The sequence below is a fragment of the Rhopalosiphum padi genome, chromosome 2 (genome assembly GCF_020882245.1).
Source record: "Rhopalosiphum padi isolate XX-2018 chromosome 2, ASM2088224v1, whole genome shotgun sequence".
Taxonomy (NCBI): domain Eukaryota; kingdom Metazoa; phylum Arthropoda; class Insecta; order Hemiptera; family Aphididae; genus Rhopalosiphum; species Rhopalosiphum padi.
The window spans coordinates 15,792,388-15,814,865 of NC_083598.1; the positions used below are offsets into that span (position 1 = coordinate 15,792,388).

Below are 22,478 nucleotides of genomic sequence, written 5' to 3' on the forward strand. Positions count from 1 at the left end.
TGTTTGTAATATTAATAATGTTCATTTTATTTAGAATATGTCCAAAGTAGGGGAAGGGTTTAAAATATAAAAAGGCACAAATAGCTATGTTAAATGGCCAGGAGTATTGATGGACCTTGCCACTGATCTTACTTACCCCTTATTTATACATTTTAAAATTTAAACTATATCATTACAATTAACACAAGAAATTAAAATATATTTTAATTTAAAATGTTTGTGTTAACAGATGATATCTCATATATTTACATTTTTAAAATGGGAAGACATAAAAGTTGCATCAAGTGTTTGTTGGTCATGGTATAATGTGACTATTCAACCAAGATTTTTAAAAAATGAAGTTATATGTTTAAGAGGTATGAAAAATGACAAAATGATTGATGTGCTCAAAATATATACTAAAAGTTTGCGCCCTTTTTTTGCGTTTTGTATCGTTTTTGATGCAATTGGACCTAACCGGGAATGGGTATACACTGTGTGGTCATTTTTAGGAGGCAAAGTAGTTTATCTAGAAGTTTTTGTCCCAGTAAAATGTAATGACGGCATTTTACCTGCGTTATTAAACGTAACTAAACAATTGAAAGTATTGAAAATTAATAATCTTGAATTAAGTTCTAAAGAAGAACTGTACAAAGTAAACAGACTTCAGTCACTAGAAGAACTAGTGTTATATAAACCTGAATTACACAATATTGATAAGAAAAAACTATTGGGAATAATACCAAAACAACTTCGTAAGTTTTGTCTTATTGATATGCAAAACAGTAACTTTATTATTGAAGATTTAACAGAAGTATTTAAACTGTGTTCTTCTCACCTTGTGAGCCTTGAATTTTTTGGTGTAGACGTGACACTTGCATTTATGGAATCAATCGCAAGCCTTAATATGAAGCTGAAAAAATTTGCCTTATCTCTGGATTACGACCAAGGGCCAGAAGTAATATTACCACTATTCAAAACACAATGGCCATTAGTTGATTTGCAATTAAGAGGTGAACGCTTGACTTATGAACATTTGTTTGCAATTACCAATAATTTTAAAGACCTACAAAATTTATCAGTAACCGGTAAATCTGTATCGTCGTTTGAAGTCTTGGTTGGAATTGCTGGATCATCATTTAATTCACTAACAAAAGTAACAAAATCAATCAATTCACTAAAAAAATTACGAACTCTCTGCATTGGAGTCGAGAGAAGTGGAGCTTATAAACCACTATATTAATATATTACTTTTGAGAAACCTAACGAGAGGATATGCTACTGCTCAATGTAAATCAGTTCTGTGCATTCTTGAAAGACACTGCCATAGTGGATTTTTCCTGTGTGAGGATACATAGATCTAATTTTTAACGGACCGTGTCATATTCTTTTTCTGCAATTAAGTTTTTTTGGATCTTATTTAATTAAGACTAATCTGAACATAACTGTTTGTATAATTTAAATATCCACTTAAATTACTTATGACATTTGTCACAAGTTAAACTATAGGATCAGCACCACTGGTCTTATTAAATTATTATTCTAATATGGTGTTTTGTTTGTTCAAATAGTAACTAAAACAAATAAATAAAAAAGTAGAATTTACAATAAAACATAATAACTATTTTTCCTTGCACAAATAACTTTAATTTGTATTTTTTTTTTTCAATATAATTTCAACATTATGTTTGAAATTAGTTTTTGATGTAATGCTTACTACTTTTGTTAAGGTGCCTCGCTACTGCCGTCAATTTTAAATTAAAGTTACTTTATTATGTCCGATTTTGATTCTGAAAATAATTTGAACTGCAGAAAATTTTCTATAGATCATACAGAATATTTTGAAAAAATTAAATCTTATATTATAATTAGAGCGCGGATTTCTATGCAATTGCATATTTTTGTCATTTATCTCCACGAATCATCATAATTTGAAGCTAATGGTGACATTTTTTTTTGCATTATTTGGCCAAATTCAAAATTTATTGCACATTGAAGCAAAAATTTTAAAAAATGTATAAAATAATATTTTGTCAAATAGAAAAATTAAAACTAATTTTCATAGTCATTAAATAATAATTTATATATATATTTAGTAATAAGATAAATAATTGATTATGACGTAAACTTCAAATATGCCACCAATAAACTTCGGTTGACGTCAAACGTTCGTTCTCAGTCTTTAAAAATATGTTAATCGATAAACGACACAGCTTCACAGAAGAATAACTTGAAATGCACATGATTAATTATTTTAAAAATGATTTTTTTATTAAGTATTTAAGTAATTAATTATTATAAGTTTTATTGTAAATTTTAAAATAAATAATTCTTGCATATTTTTTACAATTTTCATAATTTTTACTGCATATATGTTATATAGAATATTTCGAAATTTTTAAGTGCATAAAAATCCATGCTCTAGTTATAATAAAGTGTTAATGAAAAATTTATAAATATGAATATGAATTTTTACAAACCATAATTAAAATTAAAATTAAAAAATGAAAAATGTTTCATACGATTTAAAGACATTATTCTGCTGAACTTAAAAGATATTTCTAGAATCAAGATCAGACAACGTTAATTAACTTTAATTTTGTCAAATTAATAAGTAAGTTATCTTAAAATATTTATTGTTATCCATCTGCAGCTCCAACCGGTACTCGCATTGAATTTCATTCGCACCAATAATCATTTACAGCTAAGACAAAATTATAAATTACCTAAATGATGCCCCTTAAATAATAACCGTAGCGAGGCCACCAACATAGAATGTATTATAATAAAAAAAAATATAGTTTTTGTTTGTATAATAAATATTTTGTAAAAATGTTATTTATTGGAAATCATTTTTAAGCATTAATATTAAATTAGTACATACAAATTAAAGTGTATTGTTTACACATTGCATTAAAAAAATTAAATCTTACTTTAATTATTGAGTAATGTTAGTATTACAAATTATAATTTTATTTTGTTTCTTGTTTTTTTTTTTTAATTTTTATGTATAACAATTTGTTTAAATTAAAAAGTGTAATACTTATTAGTCATTCAATTCATAAAATATACATTTAATCATAATATAAATAAACATGTGCTACATAAGGACATAAATAAAAAATATTTAGATAAATAGTAATTTTTATGTGTATTGTTATTATAAAGTAAAAAAAAATTCCAACAAGAAAATTATTTGCACTAAGAGCAAACTTATTATTATTAAGCTTATGCTTAAAGTTTTACTTTTGATCCAATTGGAGTATTAGGATGTTAGTTATATTATATGTGCAGTCTTTCTTCTGGATCTGAAAACATCAATTTATTTCATAAATAAGAATAATAATTAATTTACTGTCTGTATTATTACTTACCAGAGAAATTAATACGTAGACATTCCTAATATCCTCTAGTATTGACCTAAAATAAATAAAATTATTAGGTAATTGTCTAAAACTATTAATCAAATTATAATCTAGTCTAGTACATAAAACATTACTTACAATATCATCAATTTTCAAAATGCTGCGGACAGTCTCGGAAGCCAAAGTTATAGCACTAATTGATACCAATAATGGTTGTACAACATTTTCTTCTAGAATATTGGTTATTGCTCCCTATAAAATATAATTGAATAATTAGTTAAGGCATATTATACGCATAATAATAAGTTTTAACAATTACCTTTCGGACATTAATACCCGCAGTAACTTCACCTTGAGAGTGTCTATTACGTAACTCAGTAACTGTAGTGATGGGGTTAAGACCAGCATTTTCAGCTAATGTTAAAGGTATGACTTCTAAAGCTTGTGCAAAAGCTCTATAACAGTATGCATCAACTCCAGTAACTAATCTTGCAAGTTCAGCTAATTTTAAGCTAATTTCGATTTCAGGTGCACCACCGCCAGCTAACAATGCTCTGAAATGGTCAGAATTTTTATGTAAAAATACACTGTTGATAATTCACTTTTCAATATAACTCACCTGTGTTTTACTAAACATCTGATAACACACAATGCATCATGAATTGAACGCTCAGCTTCTTCCAAGACCAATTTATTAGAACCTCGAACTATGATACTAACTGTTCTACCCGGGTTGTTGATGCCAGTGATTTGTACAAAATGACTGTTACCAGTCATGACATCTTCCACCAAGTCTGCTGATACAAGGTTTTCGGCAACAAAGTGATCAAGACTTGCAATTGGTCTACAATTCAATGTCTGGAATATAATTTTATCAAGTTATTTCCAAATTGAAATTTAATTTTACATTTCAAAAATATACCTTGCAAACATAATCAATGTCCTCTCGCTCTATATTATTTATAACCATACATTTTATTTTGTCTAAGAAATGTATAGCCAATTCAGATAATGCATCACGTAATATTGACTTTTGAATCAATAAAACATTACAGCCAGCTTTTTTAATTTGTTTAACAATGTTCAAAATATAAGCACGTTCTTCACGCAGTACACGGTCCATAGCAGTATAATCGGAAACGACCACATTATAATCCATCTAAAACAAAAACAAAGTTAATTTATTAAAGCATTACTTAAAATCATTCAACATAAAATTATGTGCAAGATTGTGACGTACAATAATTTTAATAATTAATGCAAGAGCAAAGATAACAATTTAATGACTCATAATTAGAACTCAATAATTTAAATACGTACATTTTAACGTAAAAACCCTAAACCCAAGATAACTTTAATGACAAGATTTGAAGTCATATTCTGATTTAATAAATTAGTAATCAAATATTATCAGTTAAAATCGTTTTTATTCAGAAATACACTATTATTAGTATAAGCTTCTCAGAATTATAACATAGAACATAAAATGTAACGATATGATATCACTTCATATAATTAGTAATTTATGATTAATATATTACATAAGTTAAAATAAAAACCATTGATATCAGAATTTAAAAATTCGCTATCTTGGTAGTAATAGACTCAAAAAAATGGGATAATTACTTTTTCATTGTATATTAATTATTAACGTTCAATTATGTATTATACGCATTTAATCTATAGTAATAAAAAATAACAATTTACAAAATAATAAATTTAACGCATATCTAAAAATATACAAAGCATAAAATAAAACAGTTTTTACAGTATTATAAAATAAAAAGATTAAGTCGTATCATATTTTGAAGTATTACATAATTGACTAAATATGTATACAATATATTACAAAATTATGTAAAAAGTATATGATGAACACATTTACATTCAAAAATAAATAATATACAAATTATAGTAGAGATACAATATATTGTGTTAAGTACACAGCAATTATTTATTCATAGGTAAAATTTGTTTCTCATTAGACATAAAACAATCTTTTAATATGATTTTCCTGACCAAAAAAACCATAGATAATGTAAGTGTCAATAACGATGTCCACTTCAACAATATCTCACCGAGGTTGATACTAATAGAAGTCTGTTGAAGAGTTCTCTTTATGTCATCCGGAAGTTTGTCAACTTTCACTTCAATCCATGCGACTGGCAGTATTATTCCCTGTTTGAAATTTTTGAAATGCGATATCCCATCAGCTTTCTTTAACATGATATTCACTTGAAACCTGGACCGGCCTCCCAGGGACACTCCCAATTTAGAATGAACATCTACAAAGGTCTCATGGAGATCGGGATCAGGGGACATTCCATGAATGTCTCTTCTCAGCTCTGGATCGCCTAAATAGAAATGCGGGAATGACATCATTACTGGGGCGCCGTTACAAGGTGATGAATTGAACACTCCCGATGGCGGAAATGTTTCTGAAGTATAATAACAGTCGTTGTCCGGGTTTGTATTAGGTGTGTCAAACACGTTTCTGGGTGCCTGGAAACGGAATGCTGTCACTCCGGGAACTGTTTCGATGTCTTCCTTGTAAACCAGCGGAAATCGACGGCACAGGTCCATGTGAAACACGAAAAGTTTCGACTTACGACTCAACGTGGTGGGCGGAAATTGGGATCCGTCGCTGCCGTCCAACCTGTTGCACTCGTCCGTCTTCCAAACATCTAATGTGTCCAACCCGTTGTAGCGTGTGATGACGCCGAGCTCGTTTAGATTTCCAACGCCACTGTGAATCGTGATACGGTCGGGTGACACACCGCGTCGTCCGGTAATTATCCCAAACTTCGACAGCCGGGCATCCCTGTGCACCGTCGATGCCAGGCCTTGGGCCAGAGTGTATATACTATCCTCATAGCCCCAAAAGTAGTCGTTAATTTTTAGGTGTAGGAAAGGTTTTACTTTAAACCCGTCCAAAAATAGTGACATGAACTTTTGTGTAAGGTAAAACGTGTCGGCGCTCTTCGATATAGCACTGATTAGCGGCAAGTTTGGTACGGTTATAGTTAGTCGTTCCGGGTCGCCTTGAGACATTTCGGGTACGAACTCGTTACTTCTTCGCTCCTGGTATGTGACAGTACCGTTAGCGTTGAATTCCACGTTAATCCGTTCGACCGTCTCCCGGTAGACGAACGGACCTAACTCTTGGACTATGGGCGTATCACCGTATTTCAAAACCCGGTTGATGTTGGTATAGTTGAACGGATAAATCGACACATACGGCTTGACGGATGGATTTTGCCACATGCTATACGAAGCACTGCCCTGCGTTATAGTCACAAACTGTAAGATTTGGAACATGTAAAACTCCGTGAACCACATTATGATTGTGAAAATTCCACTTAAGGCAATCAAAACAACTAGCAACAGAAACCCTGAGGGTATCGAATTGTGGCCGGTTTCGCAAAGTTCATGTTTCTTGGTCGACGAACGTTCGCGTTCTAGAGTCCCGATTTTTATGATACCGCTGTTACAAAATTTTAGCTTTTCGAGTAATTTTACAGCTGACCATCCACCACTAGCTGCATTCATTTTCAAATCGTTCGATTTATCACACGTTCCTTGCAACATTTTGTTCGAAATATAATAGTTTTTTACGACGTATAATTTTGTACTCGAAAGGTATTTCACGTAAAACACAACACTGTAAAGATTTCTCTTTAATTCATTTTTATTATTAAAATAATTTGTTTAATAAAACGTTGTTTCTTCACAACAATATTAGCAGTCATGTTTCAATAAATAATAAATGTATACTGTGGTTAATTATCACTAATATTTTTTTTATTTCCTACGTGCTAGATAGATAAATAGACATTGGACTTGATAAACATTTACAGCTCAATGACGAATGGTTCGTTTCGGAATAGCTCTTAATAAAAACAATGTTGAATAATAGTTAGAACAAAAGATTGAAATTGAAATCTCGTAAAGATCAAAGGGTATCAAGCATATAACAATAAATTGCACGTTTTTAGTCAACATTTACACCTTATGAAGAACTTTTGTGTAACCTAATGCAGACGTATTAAACAAATAACATAAATAATTATTGAGCGAATATTGAGTTTATATTTAAATGGATAATAGTTAATAAACATAACCTATATAAACATTCGAATAGGAATAAATTTGTAGTGTTATCAAGCATATTAAAAACTTAAATTATAATTAAATAATAAATATATTAAAGCATAATTTTAAAAAATGTGATGTATAGGTATATACTTTTATTATTTATAATTAATCAATTTAAGGAATACCAGAACCATCATACATTTCACATGTCCCTATCATAAATCCATCATGTGCATAAAAGTATAATTAATTTACCAAAAAATAAATGTTAAGGATCAAGGAACTAAAATTTATATTTATTTTCAAAACTACATTTTCAATAGTACTATTATATTTTAAGTAAACTATTAAGAGAATGCAAAGCATTTATTGTATCTATTTAAATAATGCAAAATGTGGAAAATGTTATACCAAAGAATCTAATTTAATTTGTTTTACATTATTAATATTATTATAATTAGAGAATAATACATATAGTATGTTATTAAATTTAAAGATAAAAATACTATAAAGATCAACTCAGAACTTTTAATGTGTATTAGAAAATATCATAATCATTAAATTTGACAATAAGTCAACTCACAAATATATTATAAAAACCTACGAAACACATAAGAGAATTAACCCCAGATTCTAATGAACATTAAATTGACAGTTCATTCATAAGACAAAAATAACATGTGAGAAAAACAACTCTTAAAAGTAATATATCAATCGGAATACTAAAATGTATACATGGAAAGATTATAAATTATAAAAAACATTATTACAATACATTTCAATATATTATAATTAATATAAGAATAACAAATTTACTAATTGTAGAAGAGATATTTAAGTAAAAAATGAATAAAAGGTTTATACTTTTATGTAATAACAAACAATTCAAGAATACAAAAAGTTATATCAAACTAATTAATGTAATAGCCAATGATAAATACTGTAGGAAATTTATTATCGTTCTTTCTTATGTCCCTATCCAGCATAATGTCATCATATGTCACAAATGTCATTGGAAAAATTAATCATTAAGAATTACTTACAATTTTTTAATAATTAAATATTTGATTAACTATTTAATAAATCAGAAAAAAAGCACAAATCATTCGACAAATATCGTAATTAGGTGTCCTAAGGCTTTTTGTCATCATAAAATAAATTTAATAATAATACTGATTTTAACGCTTTTAATTTTTTTTTTTTGACTTTCAGTTAAAATGTTATACTCAATCACCTAAAAAGGTGTCGTACAGGTGTCCTAAGTTCAATTCATCATAAGTCATTTAACCAATATTTATTTTAAACAGTCAACATACATCAGAAAAAAAAACAAATCATACGATCTTAATCGTAATTAGGTGTCCTAAGGCTTATATATCATCATACTGTAATTTAACATAACAATATTGTAATTTAATTGAATAAATAGATATTTTTGTAACATCAGATTAAATATGAAATTATAATCAAAGTTTTCATATGTCCCTATCTAGCATAATGTCATCATATATCACAATTATCATTGGAAAAATTATTCATTAAGAATTACTTACAATTTTTTAATAATTAAATATTTAATTAATTATTTAATAAATCAGAAAAAAAGCACAAATCATTCGACAAATATCGTAATTAGGTGTCCTAAGGCTTTTTGTCATCATAAAATAAATTTAATAATAATACTGATTTTAACTCTTTTAATTTTTTTTTTTTGACTTTCAGTTAAAATGTTATACTCAATCACCTAAAAAGGTGTCGTACAGGTGTCCTAAGTTCAATTCATCATAAGTCATTTAACCAATATTTATTTTAAACAGTCAACATACATCAGAAAAAAAAACAAATCATACGATCTTAATCGTAATTAGGTGTCCTAAGGCTTATATATCATCATACTGTAATTTAACATAACAATATTGTAATTTAATTGAATAAATAGATATTTTTGTAACATCAGATTAAATATGAAATTATAATCAAAGTTTTCATATGTCCCTATCTAGCATAATGTCATCATATATCACAATTATCATTGGAAAAATTATTCATTAAGAATTACTTACAATTTTTTAATAATTAAATATTTAATTAATTATTTAATAAATCAGAAAAAAAAGCACAAATCATTCGACAAATATCGTAATTAGGTGTCCTAAGGCTTTTTGTCATCATAAAAAAAATTTAATAATAAACTGATTTTAACTCTTTTAATTTTTTTTTTTTTTGACTTTCAGTTAAAATGTTATACTCAATCACCTAAAAAGGTGTCGTACAGGTGTCCTAAGTTCAATTCATCATAAGTCATTTAACCAATATTTATTTTAAACAGTCAACATACATCAGAAAAAAATTCAAATCATACGATCTTAATCGTAATTAGGTGTCCTAAGGCTTATATATCATCATACTGTAATTTAACATAACAATATTGTAATTTAATTGAATAAATAGATATTTTTGTAACATCAGATTAAATATGAAATTATAATCAAAGTTTTCATATGTCCCTATCTAGCATAATGTCATCATATATCACAATTATCATTGGAAAAATTATTCATTAAGAATTACTTACAATTTTTTAATAATTAAATATTTAATTAATTATTTAATAAATCAGAAAAAAAGCACAAATCATTCGACAAATATCGTAATTAGGTGTCCTAAGGCTTTTTGTCATCATAAAATAAATTTAATAATAAACTGATTTTAACTCTTTTAATTTTTTTTTTTTGACTTTCAGTTAAAATGTTATACTCAATCACCTAAAAAGGTGTCGTACAGGTGTCCTAAGTTCAATTCATCATAAGTCATTTAACCAATATTTATTTTAAACAGTCAACATACATCAGAAAAAAATTCAAATCATACGATCTTAATCGTAATTAGGTGTCCTAAGGCTTATATATCATCATACTGTAATTTAACATAACAATATTGTAATTTAATTGAATAAATAGATATTTTTGTAACATCAGATTAAATATGAAATTATAATCAAAGTTTTCATATGTCCCTATCTAGCATAATGTCATCATATATCACAATTATCATTGGAAAAATTATTCATTAAGAATTACTTACAATTTTTTAATAATTAAATATTTAATTAATTATTTAATAAATCAGAAAAAAAGCACAAATCATTCGACAAATATCGTAATTAGGTGTCCTAAGGCTTTTTGTCATCATAAAATAAATTTAATAATAAACTGATTTTAACTCTTTTAATTTTTTTTTTTTGACTTTCAGTTAAAATGTTATACTCAATCACCTAAAAAGGTGTCGTACAGGTGTCCTAAGTTCAATTCATCATAAGTCATTTAACCAATATTTATTTTAAACAGTCAACATACATCAGAAAAAAATTCAAATCATACGATCTTAATCGTAATTAGGTGTCCTAAGGCTTATATATCATCATACTGTAATTTAACATAACAATATTGTAATTTAATTGAATAAATAGATATTTTTGTAACATCAGATTAAATATGAAATTATAATCAAAGTTTTCATATGTCCCTATCTAGCATAATGTCATCATATATCACAATTATCATTGGAAAAATTATTCATTAAGAATTACTTACAATTTTTTAATAATTAAATATTTAATTAATTATTTAATAAATCAGAAAAAAAAGCACAAATCATTCGACAAATATCGTAATTAGGTGTCCTAAGGCTTTTTGTCATCATAAAAAAAATTTAATAATAAACTGATTTTAACTTTTTTAATTTTTTTTTTTTTGACTTTCAGTTAAAATGTTATACTCAATCACCTAAAAAGGTGTCGTACAGGTGTCCTAAGTTCAATTCATCATAAGTCATTTAACCAATATTTATTTTAAACAGTCAACATACATCAGAAAAAAAAACAAATCATACGATCTTAATCGTAATTAGGTGTCCTAAGGCTTATATATCATCATACTGTAATTTAACATAACAATATTGTAATTTAATTGAATAAATAGATATTTTTGTAACATCAGATTAAATATGAAATTATAATCAAAGTTTTCATATGTCCCTATCTAGCATAATGTCATCATATGTCACAATTATCATTGGAAAAATTATTCATCAAGAATTACTTACAATTTTTTAATAATTAAATATTTAATTAACTATTTAATATATCAGAATAAAAGCACAAATCATACGATCTTTATCGTAATTAGGTGTCCTTAGGTTTACTATATCATTAGCTTACAAAGATTATTCCTAAGAATATATATATACATATTTTTTTTTATATAGCTTTAATAATTTATTAATTTTGAAATACTTATTACTCAGGTGTATAATTTAAAATATTTAAAGCATTCAAAAGATGTTGAAATTACTCATAAGGTGTTTCATAGCACATGTAACAATATGATCAATCGATTGTATATAATTCTAAACTCAAATCCTTTTTCTTTACATGTATTATCATACATTTTTTTATTCCCTTTATAAATCTAAATGAACACTATTAACAACAGCTGTATTCATTATTTAGTTCCTTCTGACTTAATTCTTACATGTAATTTTAATAATTTCATTAAATGACGCAAAATATTTACATTAATAAAGTAACTAATTTATAATATAATATATATAATATAATTTATATAATCATTTCAATTATAACCAAGTTGTATTTGTAATAATGAATATTTTTTTTAGTTTTTCATGGGAGCTACTAAGATGTTTTCAGAACATTTTTTATTGTTAAACACTTATTATCACATAATGTATCATATCATTTCAGAAAATAATTTTTTTATATGATTTCCAATCAAAATAGAGTAACATATTTTTAATTTTAATTCCTTTAGTTCCAAAGCATAATTATTTTTGGAGTATTTCGATACATAACATTTGAAATTTGGAAAAGTAGTTTTTAAGTTGTAATTATAGAGTTAATGTGATCATACTCATATTTTTAAATATTAAATTAAAATTTTGTATTCAAAAAATTTAAAATTATAATAATAAAAAATATTAATAGATTTAGAAAAAACAATATCATGTATACTTTTATATTGTTATAGGTACACTAAATTCTAATATATTTGAATGAAAAGTATAAAATATTATTATGTTTTAATGTTTACCTAAATATCATTTTAATGTATCAAAAATAAAATTTCCTCTAATTTAAAACTTAATATACTTATAAGTACAATGTATATATTTTAAACTATCCTATGTAAATCTACCAAGTCCATTTACTTTTATCACGTTGTTTTGCCATTTAATAATGTGTCTTATGCAATGATGCAAAATATGAGCAGTTTTGTTTATCATTGGACTCACTGGATTTATGTAAGATATGGGTTTATTAAGTATGTTACACTTACGTCAGTTTTAGGAGGTGATATACAAAATTGGATAAGTCCTATTTTGGCTTTTTCAATTTTTCTTGGTCCATTTACATTTGAAGATTTTTGGGTAAACACCAGACCATCAATTAACTTGGTATCTTCAACAGTTCCTCCTAATTTTTTAATAACTTTTATATCCTAGAAAATAAAAATAAATATATTAACATTAGTTAATACATTCACAAATTATAATTATTTATACTTTGAGATCAACGTTGGTGTCTTTTGCAGGATCAACAACTTTTAGAACTGCATCAACAGCTAAAGGAGCTAATAATGAAGATTGTTGTGAAACCACTTTAGAATTTAAAGCAGTCGAAGCACTTTTAACTAAACTTTCTCTATCAGTTAGCAGTATTGGAGTAGCCATATTTTTTATTATCTCAATAGACTTAGCTGCAGCTTTTTGGAATCCATCTGAAATTCCAGTAGGATGGATACCTTTTTGCAAAAGTTTTTCAGAAGCTTCCAATAGGGCTCCAGCTATAACAACCACACTAGTTGTACCATCTCCTGCTTCAACATCTTGAGCATTTGATAATTCAACTAACTAAGTATAAAAAAAATTCAAATACATTAGTAAAAAATACCAACATCAATTATTAATATTAAATAGTTAATACAATAATACGTCATATTATGTATATATTTTTAATCTTTTAATTATAATTTTTTGAAAAATAATAAGAATTCTAAAAATATAATTATCGTGAATGTTATTATAATTTATTAATCAAATTGTCAAAACATATTCAATATTAAAGATATTATTTAACAATAGAAAAGTTTGTGTATTGATTTATAAATTAGTTTATTTTAATAATATTAGGACTAGTTGGATGAAATTAAATACAGACTACTTATACCCATACCAACCTAACTTTAAAAAACCTATTTAACCAACAAAAAAAAAATTAGATAATTGGAAAATCATTTAATTTCAGTGAAAAAAGTTAATCACAATAAAAGTTTTATAAAGATGATTTCATTACTTATACTGACTATGCCAAAATATTACAATAGCATTAAAAAAAATTTACACAACTGTTTTGATACAATTTGTAACTAATAAACTGAATTACCATTTTTGCTGCTGGATGTATAACATTCATTTGTTTCAAAATTGTAGCACCATCATTTGTTATAGCAACTTCGCCATTTGCTGATTGGATCTGAAAATACAATAAAATTATAATGTAATAAGTTAAAATTAAGTATATTTAAAATAATTAAGTTTGAGTGCTAATTAAATTGTACTTATTAGTTCATGTTGTTCATATACCATGATCATTTAACTTAAAACTAATATTGCAACCGCATATGCATAAATGTATTATATACTCATGAATACTATAAAATTACAAATGTCAATTACCTATAACAATATCTACTATATAACTTGAAAATAACTCATACTAGTATAGGTACACGACCACACAAGGCCATAAGACCATAGATAGGCATTTTGATAGATTATATTGATAGTATTATAAAAAAAGGAGAACTATAAGTATTATAACCGAATAAAAGATTGACTAGGGTTTTTTTAAGCCAAAATATATACAGCAAATATTTTATTACCATTATTTTAAGAATTGTTATTTTAATACCATTTACCTAAATAAAGGTACCTACTTATTCAATTGAATAGGTAACATATATTTACCATTTTATCCATTCCTTTTGGACCCAAACTTGTACGGATAGCATCAGCAACAGCTAAAAACAAAAATAATTTTTCATCTAAGTATATTGATACATTTTAAAATAAAAAGACAAAAACAAATATTTGTTCTACATTCACAAGAACTTATATCATATCAATTAAATAAACACATAAAATAGAGTTACAATCTTAAGTGAAATAACACACAGACGAAAAATGGGCAATTGGAAATCACAATCATTTTTTTTTTTTTTTGATTGATACAAGAAAATTAATTTGTTTGAATCCAATATACAATATTTGAGTTAGTTTCTTACATAAAACTCAAATCGGTGTTTCGAAATAAATAAACTAAATAATAATGATTGTTATATGTTTCGCTCAAACCTTTAGCAGCTGAGATGTTGCTTTTTCTTATTTCGGCAGGTTTGCTCTTGTCTTTATAGGCATTAGTCGCCTGTTTGGAATCGCCAGATCCCGAAAACGCAACCATTGTAAAATTTTAGGACGATACTCAACGGATTGAAATGGATAAAAACTTAAAACCGTGAGAATGTAAGTATTTTGTCGGTATACTGAATAGGCGTATATCAGTAATAGAATAGCCGATAGGTACACGCAATATACGTACAGTAACAACAAAAAAGATTGAAGTAGATAATCAAAGTGAGTTACGAATTTACGATATGATCTTACTGATGATATAGAAGTTAGTAACGAAATAATCGTAATATCTGAATAGAATAGATCACTAGATGTCACTGTTTAACCATAGTTTAATCCATAAATGTATTGATGTTACCATTGTTACCAAATACCAACTAAGTTACTAGATAACTAATAAACTAAAGATATCTTCTAGAGAAGATTCTAAGACCGTGCTCTCTAGTCATTACTCATTAGTCATTAGTCATTACTCTTACTACTCATTAGTCAAGTCAATATTCAATAGTCATAACTCATAAGTCTATTATTAGTCTATATATACTATGGTCTATGGTTTAATCACAGAATAGATTTATAGGTAACAAATTAAAATAATATAAAAATTAAAAAAAAAAAACAATTTTTTACCCAAATCCTAGTCCTAAACCCTAGTTATTAATTGTTAATATTTCAATATTTTTTATAGTTACTATCTAGTAGGATGTAATACGTAGGACATAGGTGGTAGGTCGTAGGTAGGTACTAGGTACAGTTATAAACCATAAATTTGTTTTACAATATTTTATAACAGTTTAGTATAGTTATAATATTCTATTAAATAGCAAAAATTTCATATCTACGGCATACCGCACACGATATTATTATTATAATATTAGTTATTACATATTTTACTATATACTAAATAGTTATGTACATTATCCTAATTTGAAAATAAATCAAAATATTTCAAAAATTGTTTATTTTCAGTGCTTGGAAGTTACCGTAGGTATTGAAAATCATAAAAATTTGCATGCAGAAATGCATTAAAATAATAAATATCATAAAAAATGACGAAAATATGCAATAATTAAATTAATTCTATTATATATTTATACAGTTAAAAGTTGTCATTTTCAGTTTTCTTCGAGGCTTAAATAAAGCTCTGAAAAATTAAAAACAATTTTCCTTAATTAGTTTTACTGTTTATATTGTATTTCATTATATCTGGAAAATTGGAATTCGTTTATTATACATTTATACGTGACCTACCGGACCGATAATTAATTTAAAAATAATCAACTAAAAAATCATAAAATTGGGTTATTTTATTAATTAAAATAACGGATTACATTTGAAATATCGGTAAAAAAAAATGTATAAAAAAAATGTCAAAAATATTATTTTATTATAATTTATTTTTGGTAATAAAGTTTTAGTACATTACAATTACTTAAAAATTTTAAAAAAAATGTATCTTGCTTGTTAACGGGTATGGTAGGTACCATGCTTCAATTAAATGACGTGACAACAATTCAGTTGATGTTCCATGCAATTTTCGTAGGATTTTGGTTATTAATACTCCGGCTCCCCGTGAATATTCAATTGCTATTTGCTATGTGCTTGTGTGTGTGAGCACTGTGAGCTCCAGTAGTTGCCAGTTGGATTAATTAAGTTTTTTGAATGGTTAACTGTTCTAGTATTCTATATGATCATAGCATCTACTTTATAAACAAGAATATACTCTCCATTCATCTGATATTATAATAGAACCTGCCGTGCCTGGTAATATAAAACAAAGTAAGTCACATACTAAACATATACTCACAAATTGATTGTCCACCTCATTACTGCAACCCAGTAGATACTTACTACTTTGCCACCTGGGCTTGACAATGCTGGATGTTAGGAGAGTTCAAATAAATCTATTATTCTTGGGAAAACTCATTGATGGTCGAATTGACTCGCCAGTTCTTTTAAAAAAGATTAATTTTAGGATTTCAAATTCTCGCAGTGTCTTCCCTTTTCATATTCCTTTTTGTTCTGTGAATTATTTGCGAAACAGTCCTACACCACGCATGATGAGATGAGCGAATTGTTTCTATTGGGGGACAACCAATTATTTATGTTATGTTCACCATGTCTTGTATTTTAATTTATATTTTAAGATTAATATCAATATTTGTATTGGGCTTGTCCCGTTTCATATCAATAAATAAATAAATACCACCATACCAGGAAATTACATTGAATAATTAAAGATTTTTTGATATTTTTGAACTTAAATGAACGAAAATTGGAAGTACATATTATGTACATTGAAAACTAATGACTAACATCTAATTTTCCATTAAATATCCTTGATGTTTCTAAAACTGAGTAATAGCCTTAATTTTTTGATAAAATAGACAAAATCCTAATTTTTATTATATGTATTACTGATTTCTCTAAAAAATTGAATTTCTTTTTCTTTTGCTTCTTCAATATAGAAATATAATCTGCCGGTGGAATTTCACGAGTTTCAAATCATGCAATTAAATTGAGTAAAAATCTAAAATTTAGTTTGTTAAATACAAAGTTAATTTCAATATTTAGATCAGCAAAATGCTTTTTTGAATTTTTTATTAATATAATAAATTTTATTTAATTATCTTTGCTCAAAATATTCACAGAAGTAATTTGTTACCTTATTCAAATACCCGTTTTTGCCATAATTTGTTCAGGAAGTAAAGATATAAATCGAGTCATTTTAAAATATTAAATGCAAGAAGATGGTGAGTTGTGACTGAGTATAGACTTCTTCATAGTGTTCATTATATAAATTGTTGTGTAAGTATTTTACTTGTACTTGGGAAATTTTCAACGCACTTAAATGCCCATTTATGTTTTCTGATGAAGATGTTGAATTGTCGAGTAATAATAAACCATATTCATACACACTTTTGTTTCACAAACATTACAAATTAACACATTTTGGTCTACTAAAAAAATTAAAAAACATCTGACTCAAATTCTAAGATATACCTATATTTTTAACTAAACATTTGTTGCGTGATAAGACATTTTTGATACAAAACATAATTAAATATTAATAGTGTTTTATAATGTAATTATTAATAAAAATAAAATATTAATTTACAATTGCACACATGATACCGCAAGATATTTTAAGACGAAACATGACATACAGACAGTATAGTTAGAGAAGTGATGAGGTCATTATGATTTATGATAAGTTGTACCAAATATCTTATTTTAACTAGATGTTTGTCATAACACATAAACTTATAAGTTTATGTCGTTTATGACATTCTTTTGAATTTGAATGAATAATTGAATAGGCATATTTTAGAGTAGAGTATTATCACTCAATTGATTAAAATTGATTAAATTGTGAATTTGTGATCTAATGGTCTGAAAACAATTTAAAATAAATAAATTACATTGATTGCTTAATATTACATCACACTAGGTTTAATTAAAATATAATAATCTATAATTGCTTGAAATTGTATTTATATGCAATACTGTTTAAATTAAATTTTACCTTGATTAAAATAATGCAGGATTATTTAAATATAAATAATATTGAATTCAGGTACAGTGAAATCATGTAAAATTGTATTTAATTGTTCTTGATTGTTCAATTTCAATAAATGTTTTATCACTCTCTTCTGCACTTAATATTTTTTATCATGCTTTTCTTTAAATTTTTATACCTAATGCCTATTAACACAAAGATTGTTCAATACATTGTATTACACTAATAATATAACTGTTTATTAATAAATAATAATAACCATAATTTATAAAAAAAAAACACAACACACACATATTACATATTATTATAAATTAATAAGAAGGATAAATTATTTAAATATTATGTTTGACTAAAAAAACTATTATATACCTAATCAAATACAAATATATATTTATAATTTTTTTAAATCATATAAGTAGTTTCACATATGCAAAATTATATTATGAGTTAGATTTTTATTAACAATTGATATAGGTCATTACTCATTTGAGATGTGAATACCTAAACATTTTTTTTATCACAGATTAAACAAATAAATTTAACTAACTTGATGTTTAGGTTAAAATCATGAGTTTTTGGGGAAGGGTAGTAAACCCAAAGACAACCATCACTTTGTCACATACCTATGGTATTAGTGTATTTAGATACACACTAATTAATTATTATATTTGTAAATATTTAAATATGAAGCTGTTTATCCAATAATTAAAAAAAATGTGATGAATATTTCTTATAAATTATGAAGATTTATTCTGTTACTATAAATTTTATTTATTTATCAAGTTGATGATTTAAAAATAAATATTACAATAAGATTACGTAATTAATTTCCATTTTTTTACTAATTTAATCTTTAAATAAATTGTGGGTACTGATTTAGGGAATGAATTCAATGTGGATTAATACTCTTTTGATATGTTAGTGCGGATATTTAAATATACATTTATGCTTTATACCATAAAGAACTATAAAGCTTATAGTATCATTACAAATGTTTAACCTACCCGTCCTACTCTATTATGAGCATGCTCTGTACAACTTAAATTATAAATATTTAAAAAAAATATATAAATATCTATTTTTTCAAATAAATTTGATTCAAGAGTAATGATGCTATATTAAATCAAAATTGACTGAAGGACACTAAAATAGGTGTTGATATATAATAGGTGTATAGATAATATAGATGTACTAGATGTACTTTGCGAGAAATTAAATATTCCAAAAAAAAATATATCATATTAAGTTTATATTTACTATTTGTTCTTGGTTCAACTCATATTGAGTCCTATATTGTTCTAATAATTTAGTTTTTATATTTTTGGAAAGACTTCGCAGAGTGCGCGATAATTTAAATTATGTTCTTCAATAGATACATTTTTATAATCTAGATGTTTTTTTAATAATTTGCAAAAATAATCTAAAATAAAAATGTATACCAATCTAATAATTCAAAATATGGGATATTGAGTAAGTTTAAAATAATTAATTATTTTAAATAATATTTAAATAAAACACTTGTTCAATTTCTCAATTCATGTTAAAAACAATCAAACTAATTTTTCAAATGAACTTTATGATATGTTTCAAATTAAAGTATGTTTGTAAATGTAATAATATATTAAAGATATCAAATTATCAAGAAAACTATAGTTGAAAAATCTGTTTTAATTAACTGTACTAGTAGATACCTAGTTATAACATTATTTCAATAAACATCCAAATTTGTATAAAAACTACATTTTAATTTTACATAGAATGAAAATTAAGGAATATTTTCTCATTTCTTTATTTTAAAGTTAATCAGTAAGTATCAAACTTAATAATATGTAGGAACTTACTAAAAAATATTTTTTAATAATATTCCATAGTAATTACATTATATCAACTATTGTACATTTATCATCATTAATAAATTAATAAAAGCAATTCTTGAATACATTAATCAATTATACTATATTGACATATTGATATTGTCTATATTACAAATATAATTAGATACCTATATTAACTATACTTTGATTGGTAACTTATTTAAGAAGTAAAACTATTAAAAGGTAATATATGATTCATCAAGTATTTTAATCAGAAGTGGAACTAAATATGATTGAAGGCTATACGTCATCATAGAGTTATAGACCTATAAAGACTCTTTATAGGTCTATCGGTCTATGTATAGAGTATTATTATTCTATGATCGTCATGCTCTAAGAGCCATTTTTCCATAACCAATGGTTCTCAAATTATAATAATATTATAATTATTTTTTTTAGTCAATGCAGTTTTTACAAAATCGCAAAATCAAAATGTTTACGTATTCAATTATTCAATTATATTATATTACAATTATATTAATTAATATTATTGTGTAAACATTTGATATTTTAAAAATTTTCCCAGGTTTTTATTTTTTAATATTTTTAAAATTTATATAATGATATAATTATAATTTATACCATTATAATACCTTTCGGGTATTAAATAAAAATTTCTGTGATATTATTATTTATTATTTAATCATTTATTCATTTCATAATAAATTTTCATCTATATTAGGTACCTATCTATTCTTCTATTCTGTGGTATCTACGGCTAACAAAAATTGAACCGCAATTATCATGCACCATGTGGGCATGTGGCCATTTTTTATCAGGGTTTCTAAATTATTTTCAAAATTATTGTACACAATTTTATCTAGTTTAATCTTATGTTTACGAGGATAATTGATAAACCGTTTGCATTGTTTAGAATGTTATGAATTTGTAGATTTTCAACAATAAGTAATTACCTATAAACAACCAATACAAAATACATTTTTAAATAAATTCAAACATCTTGACATTTTTAAAATCTAGCCACTATGGAAATAGCTGGTAGGTATAGCTTAATAGCTTATAGGTATAGTTATACATTTTGTCATAAATAGCCGTTTAATTGTTTTATTAAAAATTTGTGAGTTTTGTAGGTACATTAAGCAATATATTTTTTAGCAAAAATAAAATGTATACCTTACAGTAAATAGATTATTCAATTAATATTGTTAGTTGGTACATATTATAGTCATTCAATTTTACTCGCGTGTCTCGCAATTCGTTCAGAGTTCTATAGTTTCGAAGGTTACCTTCCATTGTCGTTATTTCGTAATTTATAAATAATAAAATATTATAAATTTTTATAACTAATACAGTAATATCAAAACATAACCAATATAATAGGTTTTAGCATGTATTTTACCTATATAGTTATATTGCGTATTATTTCATAATTTATTGTTAATTGCTATTATTTAATATATGTAATACATTAATACCTTTATGTTATCGTTTATTTTATATGTGTAGAACAATTCATTTGCGTAGCTAGGAGCTTTTCTTAAGGGGGGGGGGGTGTTAAATATATAAACATTAAATATTATATATAATACCTACGTACAAACTATAACTTATTTTAATTAATTTGTGTATATACTATGTCGGTATAGTATATGGACCAGTATGATCAATTTTTATTGTTATTTGTTTGTGTTTTGAATATGTAATAGGTATTATAATAATGTATATATTGTAAATTGTAATATTATGATTTATGATACAGCTTGAATTGCGGACAATAAGTACGTTTTAAAAAAAATTGGACAAAAAGTCCGGATTCAGTTTTTATAGTCGGATAAAATGTCCGAGCACATTTTTAATGTCGTACAAAAAGTTCGAAAATACAAAGTATTTTATAGAGCAAATATTTACTTTAAAAATGTTTGTATACATATATAATATTATTATATTTTCGTATAACTAACAAAAATATAACGGAAATCCACTATATAGTTAGGTACCTATATATATATTATATAATATATGTATAAACAATGAACAATAATACTTGATAGTTAAAATTAAATTAATATTATAAATTTAGTAACAAATAAATTTTGATAATGTTGTTCCTAAGATATCGTGTGATTGTATATTTGTATGTTAATATTTTTAAATACATGTATCTATTAAAATTAATTAAAATTAATAATAAATTAA

At 25.3% G+C, this 22,478-nt stretch overlaps 3 protein-coding genes and 1 long non-coding RNA gene across 5 annotated transcripts in view; 1 reads left to right on the top strand and 3 right to left on the bottom strand.

The window, feature by feature from the left end:
* LOC132923049 (uncharacterized) overlaps positions 1 to 3,121 on the top strand; it is a 225,397-nt gene extending 222,276 nt beyond the window's left edge. Inside the window, exon 3 of the mRNA XM_060986847.1 lies at positions 230 to 3,121. Within this exon, the coding sequence (XP_060842830.1) occupies positions 230 to 1,222 (993 nt within the window). The 3' untranslated portion in view covers positions 1,223 to 3,121. The remainder of the gene's footprint in view (positions 1 to 229) is intronic.
* LOC132923048 (T-complex protein 1 subunit delta) lies at positions 3,112 to 15,125 on the bottom strand. The gene is made up of 11 exons (XM_060986846.1): positions 14,871 to 15,125; positions 14,484 to 14,536; positions 13,900 to 13,989; positions 13,020 to 13,367; positions 12,794 to 12,955; positions 4,267 to 4,503; positions 3,964 to 4,202; positions 3,664 to 3,898; positions 3,483 to 3,596; positions 3,354 to 3,399; positions 3,112 to 3,287 (listed from the first exon to the last, which is right to left on the bottom strand). The coding sequence occupies exons 1-10, from the start codon at positions 14,974 to 14,976 to the stop codon at positions 3,379 to 3,381; spliced, it is 1,605 nt and encodes a 534-aa protein (XP_060842829.1). The 5' UTR covers positions 14,977 to 15,125; the 3' UTR covers positions 3,112 to 3,287; positions 3,354 to 3,378.
* On the bottom strand, positions 4,752 to 7,339 carry LOC132923047 (lysosome membrane protein 2-like). Its single transcript, XM_060986845.1, has one exon. The coding sequence runs from the start codon at positions 6,930 to 6,932 to the stop codon at positions 5,295 to 5,297; it is 1,638 nt and encodes a 545-aa protein (XP_060842828.1). The 5' UTR covers positions 6,933 to 7,339; the 3' UTR covers positions 4,752 to 5,294.
* Positions 15,126 to 15,996: 871 nt separating the features above from the next.
* On the bottom strand, positions 15,997 to 18,624 carry LOC132923151 (uncharacterized). Of its 2 annotated transcripts, XR_009661107.1 has the most exons (4): positions 18,454 to 18,624; positions 17,593 to 18,320; positions 16,779 to 17,007; positions 15,997 to 16,688 (listed from the first exon to the last, which is right to left on the bottom strand). It is a non-coding gene; the product is annotated as an uncharacterized LOC132923151 (long non-coding RNA). The 2 variants fall into 2 exon arrangements; XR_009661106.1 differs by having other exon boundaries at positions 16,779 to 18,320.
* Between the last annotated feature and the right edge of the window lie 3,854 nt (positions 18,625 to 22,478).